At 37.6% G+C, this 20282-nt stretch overlaps 2 protein-coding genes across 2 annotated transcripts; one reads left to right on the forward strand and one right to left on the reverse strand.

Annotated features, from left to right (window-relative positions):
- The first annotated feature begins 2220 nt into the window (after positions 1-2220).
- LOC145781579 (uncharacterized) lies at positions 2221-9946 on the forward strand. Its single transcript, XM_082593251.1, has one exon. It carries the CDS (start codon positions 2322-2324, stop codon positions 4926-4928), a length of 2607 nt encoding a protein of 868 aa, XP_082449377.1. The 5' UTR covers positions 2221-2321; the 3' UTR covers positions 4929-9946.
- Positions 9947-18968: 9022 nt separating this feature from the next.
- Positions 18969-20282, reverse strand: LOC145781753 (uncharacterized). Its single transcript, XM_082593424.1, has 2 exons — positions 19974-20282; positions 18969-19476 (listed from the first exon to the last, which is right to left on the reverse strand). Exons 1-2 carry the CDS (start codon positions 20183-20185, stop codon positions 18969-18971), a joined length of 720 nt encoding a protein of 239 aa, XP_082449550.1. The 5' UTR covers positions 20186-20282.

The raw sequence follows: 20282 nt of genomic DNA on the forward strand, positions 1-20282 counted from the left end.
TCAATATAAAGAAAGCTATTTGTTATATCTCCTGATGTGTACATTGAAAATGAATGTGGAGCTATGCCGAAATAAATTTGATTGATTGATGATGATTGATAAGGAGGAACTAAACGTTTAAAATGTGTAATTATCTGAAGATAAGTTCTGTAACCGCTTACTCAATTTGATAAACAAAATTTTTGTTTTAAAGTTTGTGAAAAAATATTTCTATCAAGTAAAATTAAAAATAGGGCTGTTCAGTGTTCAATAAAAAAGTACTTCTTAAATCTACCTAATGTCTAAAACTGTTGCATCTTGACAAAATAAGTTAAAAATATAAAACAATTTCACGTTGCTGTCCCAGTTTTTCTTTTGCTGAACTTAAGTTTTTGTTGATAGAAGTATCCTCATAAGCTCGTATCAAATGTTATGCTTTAGATCAGGGGTGGTCAAACTTTTTGTCTCGCGAGCCGTATTCAGAATCTGAATTTGTCCAAGGGCTGCACAATAGTATAATTAAGGTTATAAGCCAAAACATAAAATTTAAAATGGTGAAAACACAAGCTTTTATTTAATTTTAAAGTGACCAAAAAAATGGAGATTTTGTACGTTTGTTTCATCAAATACAACCCACATCAAGATCACACGTTGCCAGACCTTAAGCGAATTAACATAATCAGAAAAACTGTCGCAATCGTTGCTTCTCTCTCTACTAAGAGTCTTGCCAAGACTAAAACGAAAAAGAAAGTCTCGCAATGCGACAGGCCGAAGTCAAGTTTCCATTGTGACGTAACCGGCTGTTTTGACACTAAAGCCATACAAGATGGCTGAGTATACAAATGACACGATATTTATTGCTAAAGCTGCACATCACTAAAGAACACAATGTGGCGGGGGGAACAAACCACTACAATGAGATAAAAAGACTATAATTTATCTTTATAAAGATGAAATATATGACTAAAAAGTTTAATAAAGTCATTGTAGTAATTAAAATTTTTAGGCAACTTTATTATTAGTTTTTTGTATTACTGCTTCAGTGTTTCGCTAGCCGCACTAAAAATTGTTTCTGGTCGCATGCTGCCCATGGGCCGTAGTTTGCCCACCTTTGCTTTAGATTGATCAGAAGTTTCATGGTGCATTCGTTATATGATATATATATAATATAGCTAGCTCAGAGGTTCTTAACCAGGGGACGTGTACCATATAAAGCACCAAAATCGGGGTACGAGAAATGGCATCACTATAAAAACCATTTAAGAATATGTTTAAAGAAATGAATTGCTAATGACCCAAATCCTAATCCAATATGACTATTCAGTTTTCACAAATGTGCTAAACTTTATAATCCAATTTCCTTTACATATCTGCTCTACTTAATATTACTTACTTTACTACTTACTTTATGCATATGTTATGATAACACAATGCATAATTTTCATTTTCAGTAAAATGTGCAAAAAACACTTCTTCAATAATCAAGAGCTATAGAAGCGACATCCACTACCTGACTTTACGTCCAGTCGTCCATTGTTATTATTTTTTGTATTTCTTGGGTCTGTCTGTATTTGTTTTTTTTTCTGTTCTTCCTTCCTTCTTCTTTTTTGTGTCAAATTGCTACAGTATTTAAAAACGCAATACTTTCTTTCGTATAACTATTTGAATGAGAGAGTGCAGGCTTGACGACCTCCTACGCCTTCAGGCCTACGGTCTTTCGCACTCTCTAATTGGATGCACACTGTACGTTTTTGTTTTATGTACGTTTCGCATCCAAACAAAAATCAAATAACCATCCATCCACTATTTTAATCAACATTAATACAATTTTGTTCACTGTTGTCGATCAGTGCAGACAAGTGTTATGAGGAAATTTCACAAAGTCTCATGGGGTATAAGCACAGAAAGGTTAAAAAACTCTATGCTAATGCATTCTATATATTTGCCTTAAACAAGCAAAATGGTTGATGATTTTATGTATATCAACTTTTTGTTTGTAGTTGACATTTTAAACTACTATATATATAAGTGAATAAAAAAAATAACAGTTAACCTCTCAAGTACATGTAGCTCCACACAGAGTGAAATTTACATGTAGCTCCTACAAGAGATGGATCCTCTGGGGATCCTTCTCTTGTATCATGGGCCAATCCTATAGATGTTTGCTGGTACACCCCTTCATTTTCTTTGAATTTTTATACTATATATATGTTGACATTTTAAACTTTTATTCTCAGAATCTCAGGTCCCTGTAGTGTAAATGGTGAAGCATTACAGGTGTTTTTGTTTAAGAGAAATGCAATTTTTATTTGTTGTTTGTTAATTGACATGATAGGACTAAAATGAAAATGACTGTTTCACAACAATCATCAGATGAAGCTTTCCAACGAAGACATTTTAAAAAACATCATAATGGACATCGAATCAAGGAACATGCAAGCTCTTCACCAAGACAAAATTTGCTTAAGAAAATTGATATTACTGATGCTCAGAAACCCCTTTCTATGAATTTAAAAAAGATTAAAGACAAATATATGCAACTCGATTCTTCACATGACCATAATAGCATTGAAAGGTCTTCTGTAAGTGCTACCAAGTCATCTGAAGATAAACCTGAAAATTTTAATGATGGCATTCCACTACCGAAATATATTTTATTTCCCAGTGATGAGGTTGAACATTCATGGAAAACCTGCACACGGGCTGGAGCGGGATTAGTAAATCTAGGCAACACATGCTTTTTGAACTCTGCTTTGCAGTGTTTGACATATACCCCCCCACTAGCAAATTATTTGCTTCATGCAAATCATAAAAATCGTTGCAAAAATAATGGACAATTTTGTATGCTCTGTGTTTTACAACATCATATCAACAATGCATTGAACAATGGTGGACAGTCGATTAAACCCTTAGGCATTTTAAAAAATTTGCGCTCTATTGCTAAGCACATGCATTTTGGTAGACAGGAAGATGCTCATGAATTTATCAGATATTCTGTTGATGCAATGCAGAAGTCATGTTTGAATGGCTATTCAAATAAATTAGACATGCATACCAAGGCTACAACTCTTGTCCATCAGATATTTGGTGGTTATCTCAGAAGTCGTGTGAAGTGCCGTCAGTGTAAGGCAGTATCGGATACCTTTGATCCATTTCTTGATATTAGCTTGGATATCAACAGACAAGGTTGCTCAGATTTACGTCGATGTCTTGAACATTTTGTTACTGCTGAACTTTTACAAGGTGATGATTCATATAAATGTCATCGGTGCAAGAATGCAGTATCAGCAAGCAAGACATTTTCTATACATCGCTCTCCGAATATTCTTACAGTTCAACTGAAACGGTTCTCTTCTTTCATGGGAAGTAAAATCAAAAAAGATATCACTTACCCATGCAAGCTTAATTTAGGTCCATTTACAAGCTCTTATCGCAACGACGGGCCTTGGTATGAACTGTATGCTGTTTTAGTTCATTCAGGCTTTAGTTGCCAATCAGGACATTATTATGCTTATGCTAAAGCAGCTAATGGCCAGTGGCACTGTTTTAATGATTCCTCCGTTCATCAGGTTAGTGTGCATGAAGTTTTGAGTGAACAAGCTTATTTACTGTTTTACCACAAAGTTGCAAAATCAAAAAAAGTAGCTATGCTGAATAAAGCCACCGCTTCTGTAGTAAGAGAACCAATTCTCCATGTTTTGAATAAGGAAATTTCACATAGATCTTCAAACAATGGATTAAAAGTTTCCAGCAATTCTTTGCAAAAAGACCATCATGTTAAACTTCACACAAGTTCAAAACATGTAAAACCTTGTAATGGTAATTCGTATTCCACAAAACGAGAATCAGAAAAAGATCAAAACTTATTTTCCAAATTCAGTTTAATCACTAAAGCTGATAACATGAAAAAGTGTGGCGCAAATCAAAGACCTGTCTGTGTACCAAGTGCTGGCTCGTCAAAATGTCCTTATCCAAGTGTAGGTTTGCTTAAAAAACCTTCAGACTTAAAAACTACTGCAATTACTAGCACATTTGTAGCTTCAAACAGTCCCAACAGGAAACCTATCAATTCTAAGTCAACATCTTCTACTTCACATGAAGACGTTGATAAAAGAAAGTCAAATTCCTGTCCTGCAAATGAAAGTTGCGTCATTAGTAAAATACCAAGCTCTTCCCCCCAAGGTGGAATATCTAACAACATCGCGTGGTTAGAGAAAAAAGTGCGTGAGAAACACCCAAACTTCAACAGCAACTCAAGAAAAAGCCTAAATCAGTCGAAGCCTTTGATTTCATTCAAAGTCAAGTCGTTTTCAAAGTTGAATCAACAACAGAAGGATGTGCAAACATGTCATCAACGTAAACCAGGTATAGATAGCTTAACTTCCATTAGAAAAGCGTACAGTCATTATGATGACGACTCTTCATCAAGTGATGGTTGCTCTCCAGAACAATATGTTGCAGTTGAAAGGTCGAAAATACTAGGTAAGCACAAATTATCACAATGTAACAGTTCAAATGCAGAAGAGGAAGGAGTTTGTTCAGGATCACCTTCAAAAAAGCTCATTGTTCAATCCAATCACCACTTGTCTAAAAATAACAATATTGAAAACTGTGCGACTAGACAAGTTGGTAGCCATTTTTCTTTTGTTCAAAAACAGGATGAAAATCGTTATGCAAAACCCAAAAAACATTCTAGTATTTTATCCGAACTGATTGAACAGTCTTCTATGAAAGTACAGTCGGATAATCAACCAACTTGGGATGACAAAGACTCAATTGACAAACAAGGTGTTAAGGATGGTTACTCTATGATAGGATATGACAAGGACTGTGACCACGACCGGTCCAAACTAGTTAAATCTAACTTAAAAACAAGCCACTATAACAATGCTAGCACAAACTTGTTTCAAACATTTCAAGGGTATGATTCTCAGAAAAGCTCCAACTGATTTAACTGAGAATGACCAAACATTTCAAAATGGAGCAAAAGTTGCATAAATACATTCATTATCTTGTATCACAACTTGTTCTTAAGTTGTCATTCCTCGTTGTTTTTTGTTTCAAATAACGTTTTTTGTAAGCCTCTAGAAATCGAATTTATACTGCGTTGTGGACCTTGTTGCAGGCTGAAATGTCATGCTGTTGAATCGGTTTTGTAATTTATAGAGATCGTAGTTAATTGATGCCTGATACGTTTCATATGTTGGAGCCGAAAGAGAAAAAGCATTGAAGGCACCAAATTATCAGTTCACGTATTTATGACGCGGTTGTAATGGTGCGATCCGTGTGCTACCATACTCGAATGACGCGAGACTTGGTTATTTTTTGTGTCTATCATTGAGGTTGTGCTTACGGTGCACTGTAGCAAAACTGGTTGAAATGACACATGTTACTGATTGCTAGGCGGTAATGCTGTAGAGTTGGAAGGATTTTGGCTTGTCCGGAGTCGTTAAAAAAAATACCGACTCCGGCTTGATACAAAACGAGAAGTTCATTAAAAAGTTTATTTGCAATCTATTTTCAAAATATTATTTTCTGTATTGCGCTCTTAAACTTCACCATAAAATAGAAGCGTTCGTTCTTGCCAGTGTTTAGAAAAGTTGCCGTTTCAATTGCGATTGCTAAAGTGAAATTATATTTTTAAAAATGAAAAACTTTTAAAAATCTGGCAACACTGGAGTCGGAGTTGTATAAATTTCGTCCTACTTCACAGCTCTGGGCATGATATTGTCGAAGTTCTCGTCGCTTTTATCTTTTTCTAGACCGCTGCTATGTTATGACTAGTATCACTTTTCACTTCGACAGGCAGATGTAAACTTCTTCTATGATCTTTGCAGGCTAATGCATTTTTTCGTTTGCGTGTTCAAAATATTGAATCTTTTCTTTCGACTAACTTAACAGAATTTTTAATGAAGTTTAGTTTAGTTGCTTCCATACCGTAAGTCCAGAGCTTTAAGACATTGATCAGTTTTCTCTATTGACAGTGATATTGGAATGAACATTGTCTAAATCTAATACTTCCTGAAGATCTGATCTCCAAGAAATATTAAACAATGTTAATACAATTAGGCATGCATGCCTTCATGCATTTGCCCAAGCATTTTTCGTAGCATTTTCTAAAGAAAGTACACTTCTGTTTTTACTTGTTCCATGAGCGGTACACGAATTAATGCCGCTGTCCAAATGGCGCGAACACCAATGCGCCATTTCTAGGTCGCAAGGCCCGAATGACTCGAGACTGGGTTATTTCTTACTAACATTAATTGTTTTTTTAATGTGGTAGTAATTTTCAGCAGCAAATTGAATTTTCATTTGTTACACAAACAAAAATATTAAAATCATCTTCTTGCACTTAACAAAATAAAAATGAAGCTGCCACGAATATGTTTGTTGCTTTGTAATATTAATGGACAGACTGAGTAAGCGTTTTCTGCATAGAAATCTGAATAATCACAAACGTCTTGCAAACTCGAAGTGTAAGCCTGATTTCCCGCATTTAATCTCGTGCTTTTCTGCATCAGGAACAAGACTGGAGGTCAGTTACACTCTTTGGTTTTCGAAGACGACCTTTTAGTTTTAGACGCGTAGTCAAACAGCAATATCTTGAGACGAATACTTAGTCACAGATAACTTTTGGTCTATCTATTCTATAACCTTCGAAGTTCTACCCATTAGCTAAGAGACGCGTTTGTATAAAACCTTGAACATTTTACTTAAAAAAAAAAAAATACTTTATGCGCAACATGAAAAAAACTCAACAGACAAAAATTAAAACATATGCGCAATTTGGCTAAGAACTCTTGATTTGTCTGAGTTCGGCAAAAGGATTTTGGAAAGCCAATTGTTGAAAATAAGTTACAGTTCCTGCAGCGTTGTCACGAAGATGACTGAACTAAAATACTTAATTTAGAAGTTGTAAGCTGTTGTCTAAGATAGTTGTGTAATGTATATGTAAAGTTTGCCATCAAATATAGTTACTATTCCCTACAGTCTGTTTTACCCTAAAAGGGGGATCATCAGAAGGTCCTTATTCAAATAGAACTTTAAATAAAATTAAAACAGGCTGTAGAGGGTTTAGAGAATAGTAACTATATTTGATGTAATTCGCTCTGCTTGACATTGAGCACTTTTTGTAGTTTTAATTGTATTTATTGTGTAAAGTTTGCCATGTGATTGAGTAGCACTTGGTTGGTGTAAATCTCCAGGCAATCTACTAGGCTTGTATTGATAGTCTCAAAGCAGTCATCACAGATTGAACTATTCAAAAAAACATTTAATTTTAGTAAGAATTAAACTAACCCGGTCTCGCGTCATTTGTATATTGCGGCAGTCGAGCGTTGCGGCCTTCAGGTATTGCGTCATTCGCGCCTTGCGGCCTAGAGATGGCATCTTTTGGACCGCGACATAAAGTCGTATCTCCTTCCAAGAGTATTACTGACTCTCTGCATTGTTCATGAAGTAGCGGGGTACGAGATTAATCACAGGGAAGTCGGACTCGGAGTTACCTTACCTTAACAAGTGTAACCTCAAGAAATAATCTAGTTTCCTGTCGTTATTGCATTCGGGTATGGCATTCAGATCGCGTCATAAAGACTTACTTCGCTAAATTATTAGGTCAAGGTTTGTGCGCTTTTTGACTCGCATTTTCTTTGTCTCGGTAGATATTTAAATATTTTTATTCAAGGTCCCGGATGTGCTTGGATTTTATTCATTGCGCCACCATGTTTTGAGAATGCTTAGTTATCACAAATTAAATCAGATTTGCCTTTTCAATTGCTATTGAGGTCTTTCCCACCCTGTTTCTGTTAGATCAGCGTTTCTTAACCTTTTCTGACTCTAGCACCCCTGTAAACAGGCCTGAACAGTCTAGCACCCCCTAACTATCGTTGACATACGACTACTACAGTGCCGACCGAAAGTTTAGTAGAGGCCGAAATTTTGACATGCCTTCAGATCGCTGGCGATATATTTTGTAATGAAGTCTCTTGTTGTTTAACAAACTGTGCAGTTGTTACGAAGTTGATTCAGGATTTGGTAGCCTATTTGACTTTCATTCACCAACATAAATTCAATTATAACCATATGTAAGAGAATCAACTCTCTTAAAACAACAGCACAGTTTGTTAGGCGACAAAAAAATACAAAATATACCGCCAGTGATCAAAAAGCATGTCTAAATTTCGGCTCCGCCACTTTAGCCTGCACTATTGAAAGGAAAGCGATGTACAAATTGATCGTTTTGTTTATTCTTCAAAACTACTAACTGTTGTCATTGGTGATAACTGATAAAATAGGGAAACCCGAGAATAGTGAAAGAACATGGAAAAACTTAAGCATGCTTAAGCTACTCAGCTGGGTAACTACACTACAATGTGATTTCTGTTGTTACTTATGTGTGACCAATTTCTCTATTCGAGGCTTCGTGTTGGTCAAAGTTACTCTCATATCGTGGAGCAAAAAATGTTAAAGGCGGTTCTGGCCAATTGTTTTGATTTGGAGCATGGTGGAGAACGCCTTTTCACACAGGTAGGTAGTCGGAAATGGAACGATCAATTCCAATGCTGCTCGTGCCAATGCAGGATATGCTTTCAACTGATCACACCAGAAATCAGCAAGCGGAAGGACGAAATTTTGTCCGACAACTCTGATTCACCTGCATGTCAATCAGCTCCTCCTTTAGTCTATCACTCATGTCTGCCAAGAAGGGTTGCTGTATCTACTCTGGATATGAGTAATTTGTGGGAACGTATTTTGCCATGGTGGTTGCTAGAAGCAACCACCATAGAAGCGAGAGGTGAGCAACAATATTACAACAAAGCACTCACCAGTAAGTTCGCACAAACTACTCAGGATCAATTTGCGTACTTGACTGGGAGATTACAATAACAGCAAATCATGTAGGCTACTTCGAAACAGCAATCATTAATATGACAACTGCTGATACTGGCAGAAAGACGAAAAAATGCAGAAAAGTAAAATGAAATTTTTTTGATATTACACTGCATGCATTTAGCACCCCCTACAGTCTATTCCAGCACCCCCAAGGGGTGCTGGCACCCCCGGTTAAGAAACGCTGTGTTAGATGAATAACCCATTGTCAAGGATTCATATTGGGTGTCATATGCTCTTCGTGTAATGCTATTTTACTGAAAAAAGTATATTTATTAAAATTAGCACTTTTCTGGCGCAGCGGATAAGACGTTGTCTTTCTAATAATGCAAACCTGGTTCGACTCCCGGCTAAGCTGGTTGTTGAAAACACCACTCACCTCTACCTATGGTGTAATAAATTGGGTGGACATGGTTTCTGAATGACAGGCGGCCGAGAGAAAGGAACTGGCCAGTGGCCACCCTCCTATTCTTAGTGCCGATGGCTTAGTACAATGAGAACCTTATATCTTCTCATACCCGACACTTGAATCAAGTATGGGACCACCTTTTACACTTGCCAAATACTGTACTGACAAGTACTTTTTATTTAGTCGATGAATTTAAATGCAAATTTGCCTGTTAAAATACAATGTAAGATTCGCATTGTTGACATATATTTGTAGCAGTCACTGAATAATCTTTTTGTTGTCAATAACTATCATTTATTGAAGCCAGTATAAGTTAAAAAAATTTTTTGTGCAGTATCATTAATGTGCGCACTGGAAACTACAGTATATTTATGTAATCACCTATCCCCAGACAGCAAATCTGGGTATATAGGTGTATGGGATATCATAGGCCTACCGTAACCTTCGTTAATAAGTCAGCTGTAAACGTTGACAGTGGTGAAGACAAACAGAATCTGTCTGTTGGAGCGAGGATAATTGATTGTCCCACTAGTGATTGCATTTCTTCAGATAAACTCATTAGAAATTCATTTTGACTGGCTTTCATAATTTATTTCAGCACATGCCAATAAAACTCGTAACGTTTTTGCATTGCTCAGACAAACCGTATAATAAATTTACAAAGCATTGTTGTGCACTTCTCTAGAGTCCTGAAACTCAGTTGGATAAACAAGATTGAGCGACTGTAGTTCAACTCTCGGGCTATGTGCTTGAGCATCGCACTTAAAGGACAATTTTTTATTCAACGGCGCTTAGTGGATGAAAAAAGTCACAGACAACAACAGAATCTTCATCAGTGGTTCAAAGTCCCTTATAAGTTACAAAACTGCCAGGATATAGCTGGTTTATTGCCAAATCACTAGCTTCTTGCTCATTTGGAAAACTTGGACGTTTCGCACATAAGGGAACATTCAAATATTACGTAACGTTTTTTTGCCGAATTTTTGACCCCCCCCCCCCTCCCCCATGTAACGCCAACGTAACGCTTTTTTCAATCCCCCCTCCCCCATGTAACGCTTTTTCACTACGATTTTAACAGCACAAAAAACTACCATTCCGTACTTGAAAGCGTTACGTAACGTTTTGCTTGAACCACCTCCCCCCCCGATGTGACGCTAACGTAACGCTTTGCATAAACCTCCCCTCCCCCTCGAAGGCGTTACGTAATATTTGAACGTTCCCTAAGTGACCAACCGCACGAAATGATATTATAAAAACGTATTTCTGCAGTACGGTAGACTATTAACCTATTAAATTATTAATTTTTATTTCCATGTCCGCCTAAAAAGGTTTTGCCTAGTAAGGCAGACTCGGTTTTCAAAAGTGGAAGCGTATGTGGTAAACTAGCCAAATCATAAGATGCTTAGCGGCAGGCTGCAGATATTTTTAAACTTTCATGCACAAACGTGGCTATGCCTTGCGTCGTGCTTGAGGTAAATCCGTCCAGCTTTTAGTTGGGAATAGCTGCCTATCTGCAGAAGCGCAGTGAGTCATCTGTAGAAAGATGGCGAGTGCCCGGTTAGTATGGAAAAGCTGCTCCATAACTCTGGTCTTGCTTATTGTGTCTTCGCATAGCTTCAACAACCGACACACCTCCAATGGGCAGTGCCGGATTAAGGGTCTGCTGGCCTGTAGCCACATTTTATAAGTGCCCGAAAAACAGGGTTGCCAACTGACAAATTAGAATTATCAGTGTTGCCAAATCATTGTCACGAAGGTCGTTGTTGCAACTGTAACACAGGGTAGGCTACCGTACAAAAAACTTGGTCATATGCCTAACTAAAAAGCAACTTTGCGCGTTTTTACGATTGAAAACGCGTTAACTAAGTTTTGGAGGTCAATCTTACGGAGTAGATCGCTTTCAATTCACAAAAATGCCAGTGTACCAAGACGTTGTAGACACATTGTTGATGTGTCAACATTGTGAAAAATAAAGCTATTAAGATAAATACTTATTAATTTAGAAAATAATTATTTTGAAAACATGACTATATTCCTACTGATTTTAAAGTAGCCTGGATTTTTGACTGGCCTGTAGGCAGGTGCCTACTTTGCCTAATGGTTAATCCGGCACTGCCAATGGGTATGGTGGAGCAGACTGTTTCTTTCAACTAAATCATCCACTCGTTACTGTAAGGTTTGGTGCTAAATTTACTTTCATCTACATGTAAACTTTTGGGTTGTGCGCTTGAGCAACGCATTCCAAGGACTGCTCTCCATTCAGCGGCACCTAATAGATGAAATAATTTCCCGACAACAATCGGAAAACTTCACTCTGCCAATCTCGGTAACAGGCCCTGCGTCAAAAGCCTCTACAAATATGCGAAACTACCAGGAATAACCAATCAAGGCTTTGTCAGTCCGAGGATAAAGATTCAAAACCAAGCAACCAATATTTATTTTTACAGAGTCTTGGTAGCCTAACATAAAACTTTCACCCTCTGTTTTACAGCATTATTTCATTTTGCTTTGAACATTAGGCTAAGTCTGTTTTAACAAAAAAAATAAAAATAAAAATCTTAACCGTATCTGTTACTGCTTCCTTTTGGCGGCAAGAGTTACTGGCCGAGACCATCAGGTCTACGTCTCTCTTATAGACCTTTCCGCAGCCAACCAATGAAGCGTGACGTTGAAAACAAACCACTTCAAGAACTGGAATCGTAGTAGTGAAGCACAGTTTTTGAACGTTTTGATCGAACAATCGCTTATTTTAGACGTAGGCTACATATTGTACTAAAAGTACTTTTTTGACTGAGTAGCCTATTACAATTAAGTTATATATTTTCAGAAAAAAATTGAATTTACTACAGGGCCTTAGCCTATGGGCCTAACTACCGCCGGCACAGCACTATAGCCTACTGCATGGAACCACTGAACGAAAGGGCCTCGCATTGATAAATTGTATTTCAAAAATATTTGAGATAACAACTAAAGTAGGTAGCCTAAACATGTTATCATTTCATTTAGAATCTACACTTATATTTTTTTCGTGCAGGATTTCCGTTTATTACTTGATGTTTTTGTCCTAGCTTACCCTATGCTTTTGGTCACTCCAGGTTTCTAGCCACTTAATGTTTGTGTTTGGTTCGGCTTCTTTTATTCTTATGGAACTAATAATAATATATTGACACAGAATGAGACAACATAGTCCTATGTATTTTTGGCAGTTATTACTTTCTGTCGAAAATAAGTTTGCAACACACATGCATTCATTTTAAATTGGGCTACAGCGCAAGTGGAATCCCCAATCCAATACCATACTTTTTGGTTAGGTAAATACAATTTTATTAAATTATTAGCTTACTAACTGTTGTCTAAAATTTTAGTAAACTTTACAACATTATAAAATTCTACTTAAGTAGGCTACAAACAATTTATAGTAACGTATAGTGACTGCATAGTTGAATGGTGAAAACGTTTGCACGATGTTCGCAAAGGACGTCGGTTCGACACCGCTTCAGAGTTGGCGGCTGTGTCTCGGCAAAGACACTGGCATGCTAAAATTAGGATAGCAGCTGACTCAACAACTAGGCTATATATCTCTTCGTTGCTTCTTATTGTGTTGCATTTGTGATCGCAGTGAAGGCTACGTAATAGCCTACTGACCTACTCTATAATTATATGTTGTTGCAATGGGAGCAAAAAAACGTGATTAGGCTAGCCTGTTACTGGACTTCATGTCAACTTTACTGGGTGGCTTATATGAAACTGGGTAGGCTAATCAAACAAACAATTGAAATCCTTCTGTGGTCGGAAAAAAAGATTAAAACGTAGCTTCGATTTTATATCTAAAGTAATCACCAAACTTCTGCGGAAATCCAGTTTTTATTGGATGAGTTTGGGAAAATGCGAAGTGTGTGCCCTTACGTCTTCATCAATTGGTTGACCCGTTGGGAAATTGAGTCAAAAAGCGGCCAAAACAAGTTATAAGCTTATAGTAACAATAAATGTTTGTCAGCAGCTGATTGTAGCAAGAATTGACAGCAATGGACACCGGCGTTTCGTGGTCTGTAGCTCCTGCGAGCTTTACATATGTCATTTCTACGTTCTATAATAGCCTAAGCACAGAAACAAAAAGGCCTCATAATTGTATCGGAGCCCTAACTGACGAAGTTAGGCTACGGCCTTGATGGAATGGCAGTCCAGCTTATTAGCCTACTTCAGTTGATTCATATTCAGTGCAAGGATAGGCCATAAGTGATAGGCTGCATTGCTTTCACAAGTAAAGAAGCAAAAAAGGCTACAAACTGAAACCCACTTAGCCTACTTATTGTAGCAAATAAGACAGTGATTCTCACTTAAAGACATAATAGCTAAAGCAGAAAGAAATTTCAAGTCTATACTAGAGCCCATTAAATAAGTGGCTTATCATTGTATCACATTGGTTTGTTTTTCATATAAAAGTAACTTGAATAAAATTTAACAGTCATATCCTTGTTTTTTAACGTTGATTCCATGTTTTTACGAAGATTCTACTAACTACTCAACAAGTTATCAAGTATTCACAAGCAATTTGGTGCTTGCCAATGAAGCAGCCGGCGCGATTGTTTTCAACGTCACGCTTCATTGCACAGAGCTGCGGGAAAGGTCTATTGCTAATTACTCCGTCGGCTTATATCAAATAACAACAGGAAAGTATGCCGTTGGTCAAAAGCCTTATCTATCACTTCAATCAATTTATTTCGCAAAATATATTCGTGATTGTGTATTTTAGGTAGAAAAAGGTGATAAAGACTCGGTTTTAGACCTATTTTCGCCATTTCTTGGTCAAATTTCTCAGTTCACATTTTATTTTGAAAGTCTTCTTGCGTTGAACACAGAATTTCATTAATTTTTTTTTTGTTTCTGTGCAAACAGTATTCCATGCACTTTTTGCACTACAAAGCAATTTGCGCAAATAACAAATTAGGCTACCTTCCTAATTATTGTCTGCCAGCAAAGAATGACTCAGATCGCGACTCCCTACCCAGACAGCAAAATCGACATTGAATCAATGTAAAAATGACGGATTTTTCTGCCTGGGTACAAAATGGAATTTTAGCGCCGCCGACAAACACAAAATGAAACCGCACGCTAATAGTAAACTGTCAATCAAGCTATTGAACATCAGCAAATTTCTTGCATTTCATAACTGGCTGTGGCAAAAGGTTTATTGTGAACTTCACAATTATCCGATACCAACATAATCGGAATTAAAAGTTGGGGCAAGAAAAAAAAGTAAAAGTCAAGAAATCTCAGGTTTCTAGCGTCACTGCTTCCATGTGAAATTGCTGAATTAGCAGAGGGCGAGACCATAGGGTCTACGCCAGTAACAGGTACGATTAAGCGAGTAATACCGGTCTGGAATTGCATTCGGGAAGTGATTTTATGATGTCTCTGGATTTATTAATATTCAATTAAACACTGAGAATATGTCCTTATAATTTTTGTAATGTATTGTATTGAGTTTAAATTTGACCGTTGTTGGTGCGTTCATAAACGTGGTTGCACTGATGAGAATTTAATATTCTAAAACGCTTTCTGCAACACTGTTTTTGCACTCTGCAATAGAGATGCAGCAAACCCAAAATTTTTATCCGCACACCGCATTTTATCTGGAACTTTGACACTGCACCGCACCGCACACCGCAAATTACAAAATTTAAAAAAAATGTTTTAACGCGTTATTTTTTAGAAAGACAATTGTAGAAAAAAGCACCCATGGCATGTAACTGGTAACCTACCGTTACAGTTGTGCACTAATTACCCAGGCTAACCAGATCATATTGTAGCGATCCATTATTTCAACATATAAGTTTTCCTGCCTTTTACTAAAGTTTCTGTAATTTTCCATGCAACTGCTCCCAAAGAAAATAAGAAAAAGGGAACACAAAATAAAATGGTTTGTTCGTCCTTTGACGAGAGCTCTATCACATCAAACCAGCTCAATTAGACAAAGAGCTCTATCAAATCGGACTAGCTCACATCAAACCAGCTCAGTTAGACCAGTGCAGCTCTCAGAAAAACATTAAATTGATTGTTTAATTAAACAACCAAGATCAAAAACGCAAGTGTTCTGCCCTTTTCACCGCCTGCAACGAAAAAAGTGCTTCAGAGCCACTTGCAACCGACTCTCTAGCGCCTCACAGCGAATGCGAAGGCCGAATGTCAATGATCTCCAGCTGCGTTGATCTCTAGCAAACAAAAAGGAGACAAGGCTGCTGCTGCATTTGCATCAACTCAATCGGCATGGTCTGCTTTTCAACAGAAAGAGCCAGACAAACAATGAATGCCTGCTACGGTTTTCAACGGCGCTTACAAAACAATTAATGTTTCTATGAGGTGGACTCTTCAACACAGCACAAACTCAGACATTCCTTTGCGGAAGGCGGTGGAATCACGCAGAATCACTTCGCGACACGATATCACAAACACAACACCACATTATTATCATAAACACTAAACATACCTATTTCATACTATGTCTGTTACAATCATGGGCGCCGATCGCTCTCAAAAATTGGTGGGGACATTTACTAGAAAAAGTGGGGAGGGCCGACGAGCGAAGCGAGCTAGAAAGATCGGAGTCTGTTCTGACAAACAAACAAATACGGTAGGTACAACCGTGCAAGTCTAATGCGATGTAAGTTATGTTTTAATTGTCAGTGTCAGCATTGGACAGCAGACGTCTAAACACTCGGCAACGAGTCTCTGGCAAATTAAAAACGAAGTCCTTGGAGAGGTCATGGAGGTTGATCGAATTCAAAACTTTGATGTGCACATAGCAGTTTCTGTTTCATGGTAGATCGTAACCAAGTTTTGACATGTCGCAAAGTTGAAAATGACTCTTCAGTTGAACACCAGCTGGCTGGTGATATGAGCAAAAGTCGCAGAAAAAGTTCGCCTTGCAGAAACATTTACCGAACACCGGATGGCATCTTCTTGAATATCATTCGAAAATCTTCCACCGACTTTCCATTGTAGGCTACTGCTATCGAAAAAAGCATAGTTCTTGTGCAAGGGACTCTGTGTCAGAGAACTCAGGATAATCGTTTACCACATGTGATTGTAGCTTTCCACTGAAGAGTGATTCTTGTAGAATTTTATTGTGCTCAAGATCGGTCGACTTGAAATAGCTTAGTAAGATTTTGCTGCCGCGCTGTCAATGACTGCGAAATACTCTGACCGATATTTCGTCTCCGGTGTTTGAAGTTGAGGAGGTTGGCGATGGCCATGTCCATGTTGAAGACAATTTGGCCTTTTTTTCGGACGTGACAGTTGCAATGACTCTTGGTTCTCTCAGCATTTACAAAGACACGATGAAATTCTTCTTCACTGCATAGATGGTGGAGTTTGCAGTGGAGCACTACAAAGTTCAACACCTTCAAGCATGCCAGCCACAGTCACCGTGTAACCTTGCAAAGCTTTGTTAAAACGTTCCGCAGACACTGAATGACAGACAATGCCTCTAACAACCCAAGCACACTCGACCCACAAGAAAAAGATTTCAAAAGCCAGTTAGCAGTTGTTGCTACATTTAAATCAAATGGACTCACAGCTGCTTCCAAGGCTTCCTATACTGACTTATAACTTTCAAGCACTGCTTTTACAGCAGCTGCACGTATGAGCCATCTTTTTGGAAAAATTGGTTTCAGTTTTGATGCAGCCTGAGGCAAAAACTCTTTAGAATCAAGATTCACGTACAGATGCTTGAATTTCCCATAAACCTTTAGTTTAACTAAACTAATAGCTTTCCAAGTTTTAAACGTCTGACTAATAAAATTGTGACATTCGGTTAATATTTTCCCTATTACGTTATAAAAATAATGTAAAAATGGCGGGTACATGTAAAAAGATGGTGGGGACATGTAAAAAGATGGTGGGGACATGTCCCCGCTGTCCTATAGGGATCGGCGCCCATGGTTACAATTGTGTTAACGTTTTTAACTCCTTAAATTTGAACTAAACTTGGTACCCTTGGTTCCAATTTAGCCCAAATTTGGGGGGCCTCTGTAGCGATCCATTATTCCAACATAGCCTATAAGTTTTCCTGCCTTTTACTAAAGTTTCTGTAATTTTCCATGCAACTGCTCCCAAAGAAAATAAGAAAAAGGGAACACAAAATAAAATGGTTTGTTCGTCCTTTGACGAGAGCTCTATCACATCAACCAGCTCAATTAGACAAAGAGCTCTATCAAATCGGACTAGCTCACATCAAACCAGCTCAGTTAGACCAAATACGTTAAATATAATAATAATAAATATTACCACAATATTCTCTTATCAGCAATGCATCTAAGTTCTAAGACATAATACAAACTAAGGCAAATAGACTGTTTCTGGATCCAGTATCAGGACTTTTGAACACGTTTTGTCAGCAATAATGCAATTTTAATGTCAGTGGCTGTATGAACTACACACACAAGAGTAAAACTTATAGCCTGGACTCACTGGGCTAACTGTTAAGTTATAGTAACTAATGCGGTAGTTGCGCTAGGCCTATAGCCTGGTAACTGGGAGCTGAGCTTATCAGTTAGGCTATTAACCAAAAACATTCGTACAGCTTCCCTGACAAGCCAGCCCCAAAACCCTGTCAACTGCAAGCCATTTGCAATTAGCATAGCTTTCCACTTTCCAGCTTAGGGTTTCTGAAGGAAAAAAAAAAAAACTGATCCGTGTTTCCAATTTAAATTTGAAGTTTTATAACTGATTTTCTTGAAAAGTTGAAAGTTTACGTTTACAAAATTTTAATTTCTTGAAAGTTTACGTTTACGAAAATTTGATTTCTTGAAAGTTTACGCGGCAAGCAGCGCGGCGCGGCTTTGTCATTTCAACCTTCCACGCGGCGCGGCGCTGCACGCGGCGAAAAAATCAAAAGCGGCCGCGTACGCGGCGCGGCACGACGCGGCTTGCATCACTACTCTGCAATGCCTGATGCAGATTTACCTGTAGATTTCCATCACGCATTGAAGCGGTGATCTGATCATGAAATTTTCAACGGTTCAAGAAAAAGTTTTCTCTGCCTATAAAACGTTGAATGATAGTTTTATCAAAGTTAAGTTTAGTTTAATCACAATGAGTGGAAACTCCTCTTTTTGCTCCGTTTTACGTGTCGGCCGTCACGCTTCACTACAGACACTTGCGCAGTAGATTAAACGGACATCACAAGAGTTTTAGATGGGATGTTCCTTCGATTTTATGTGCGTTGAGCTCTACCACTGAGCTATCTCACCGCCTAAGGTGCTTGGCTAATTAGTAATATAGTTTTGTACCATGGGTAAGGTGCTATCCACATCTTAGGCTATTTTCAACCTATTATTTAACATTATGTTATCAGAAGCCTAAAATTAAACTTTAGTGCAGCCCTAAAGTTAACCCAGCCAGGCTACTGTTAGCCTGTCAGCAACTTAATCAATTTTGAAGGACCTGAATTTCTAATAAGCCGTCTAGACTAGCGTCGTAAGTCTTACAATGTTTTTAAAACCTTAGGCTATAGTCTTGCACTGTTGCTAGTTGAATCGTGAAATTATAATAATAATAATAATGATAGCATTTATATCCCGCTCAGATTAATGAATGATTGATATCAGAGCGGCTCTCAATTTAATGTTTAGGTATTAGTTGTTAGGTATTTATTGTAAAACAACGAGCAATATTCCGTACATTAGTGTCTTTACTGTAACGCTTTACGCAGACTGATGTTGTTTTTCTGAACATCACCAATGACTTTGAGCTTTAAAATCTTCGTTTTTTGATAGGTACGAATTTTAAAATATAGCTTGCAAATGTGGTTTACAATATATGACACAATGTCCCAGTCATTGGTTAATAAATACAAACTGTTTATATCAATCTCCTTAAACACAGTCTGCATTGTATTACAAAAGCTGAAATGTTTTCGAAAATCCACTTCCAGCCTCAGCAAAATTTTCATCAGAGTAGGACTTGGCTTCAGTAATGTTCCGTATTCGTCGTTTTGTAGTGTGTCAATCATAGATGAACCCGCTGTGCAACTGGTGTCACTTTCTAGTTTAGACAAAATGCCTTGTTGTTCATCTGTGGCACTGCGCTTCAATTTTCGTAACACGTATCCCCCAATATATTCTATTATGTGTATTTCATCAGTTGTAAGCACCGTATTAGTCGTTTGTTGTTGTTGTGAAACTTTGCTATTTTCATCTCTGAAATGTAAATTTCCAAACGTTAATGTTTGTGTATTGAACATAGATGCTGGCAAGAGTATTTAATGGTATACAAATCGTAAATTCGTGATATTTTTTACGGTAATGTAGGCAAAGTTAAAATATGCATCTTGCCCCGTTTTATGCATCTTGAGTATGTCTCATTTACTGGCTGGTATAGACAATTGCGTTATCTATTTGGCGACTTTATATGAAGTTTTTGGATATCGACCAATAAATACAGACTGAATTAAGACAAGTTTCGTACTTGAAGATAACACGGAGAGATTGGGATTGGCTCAGTCAACAGCAATCCCATGAGATCACTGGATAAGCATATTAATCATTGAAGGCAGTTTCTGAAATCTGGCAGAACTGTCGTTCGTCGTACCAGACATGATTGAAATAAATGTAAATCACTGTTGATAAGCTACATTGGTTAAACAAGCTATAGCATCGGTATAGAATGAAAATGCCACTATATGTTTGGTTTTTACCTCAGAAACACATCAAACAATTTTCTTGTTTGCTCCACTGCTTCCATACGTTGAAGTTTTCCGTGAAATAAACCTGGGATCACTTCAATTGCATCACAGCTAAACTTGTGAAAAAGTTCGCTCCCATTTGTGGTGGATTCGAATGCACGAATGTAATATTGAAGAGCTGCATCAGTGAAGTTATCAAGTGAACCACCAATTTGTAACCACATCTTCTGTACTGTTGATTCAGACACTAAAAAAATACAAAGTGTGTAATGAATACTACATGTAGTGGCGGATGTCCCGGTAGCACCTTTTGAAAGTGTA

Source organism: Aplidium turbinatum, chromosome 13, assembly GCF_918807975.1.
Source record: "Aplidium turbinatum chromosome 13, kaAplTurb1.1, whole genome shotgun sequence".
In the NCBI taxonomy this organism is placed as follows: Eukaryota; Metazoa; Chordata; class Ascidiacea; order Aplousobranchia; family Polyclinidae; genus Aplidium; species Aplidium turbinatum.

Bases quoted from the DNA above. Each gene is read 5' to 3' on its own strand.
- LOC145781579 (XM_082593251.1), top strand. From the start codon at position 2,322: ATGAAAATGACTGTTTCACAACAATCATCAGATGAAGCTTTCCAACGA.
- LOC145781753 (XM_082593424.1), bottom strand. From the start codon at position 20,185: ATGTGGTTACAAATTGGTGGTTCACTTGATAACTTCACTGATGCAGCT. The intron at 19,477-19,973 runs GTAAAAACCAAA...TTTACATTTCAG, and splicing joins TTGTTTGATGTGTTTCTGAG to AGATGAAAATAGCAAAGTTT.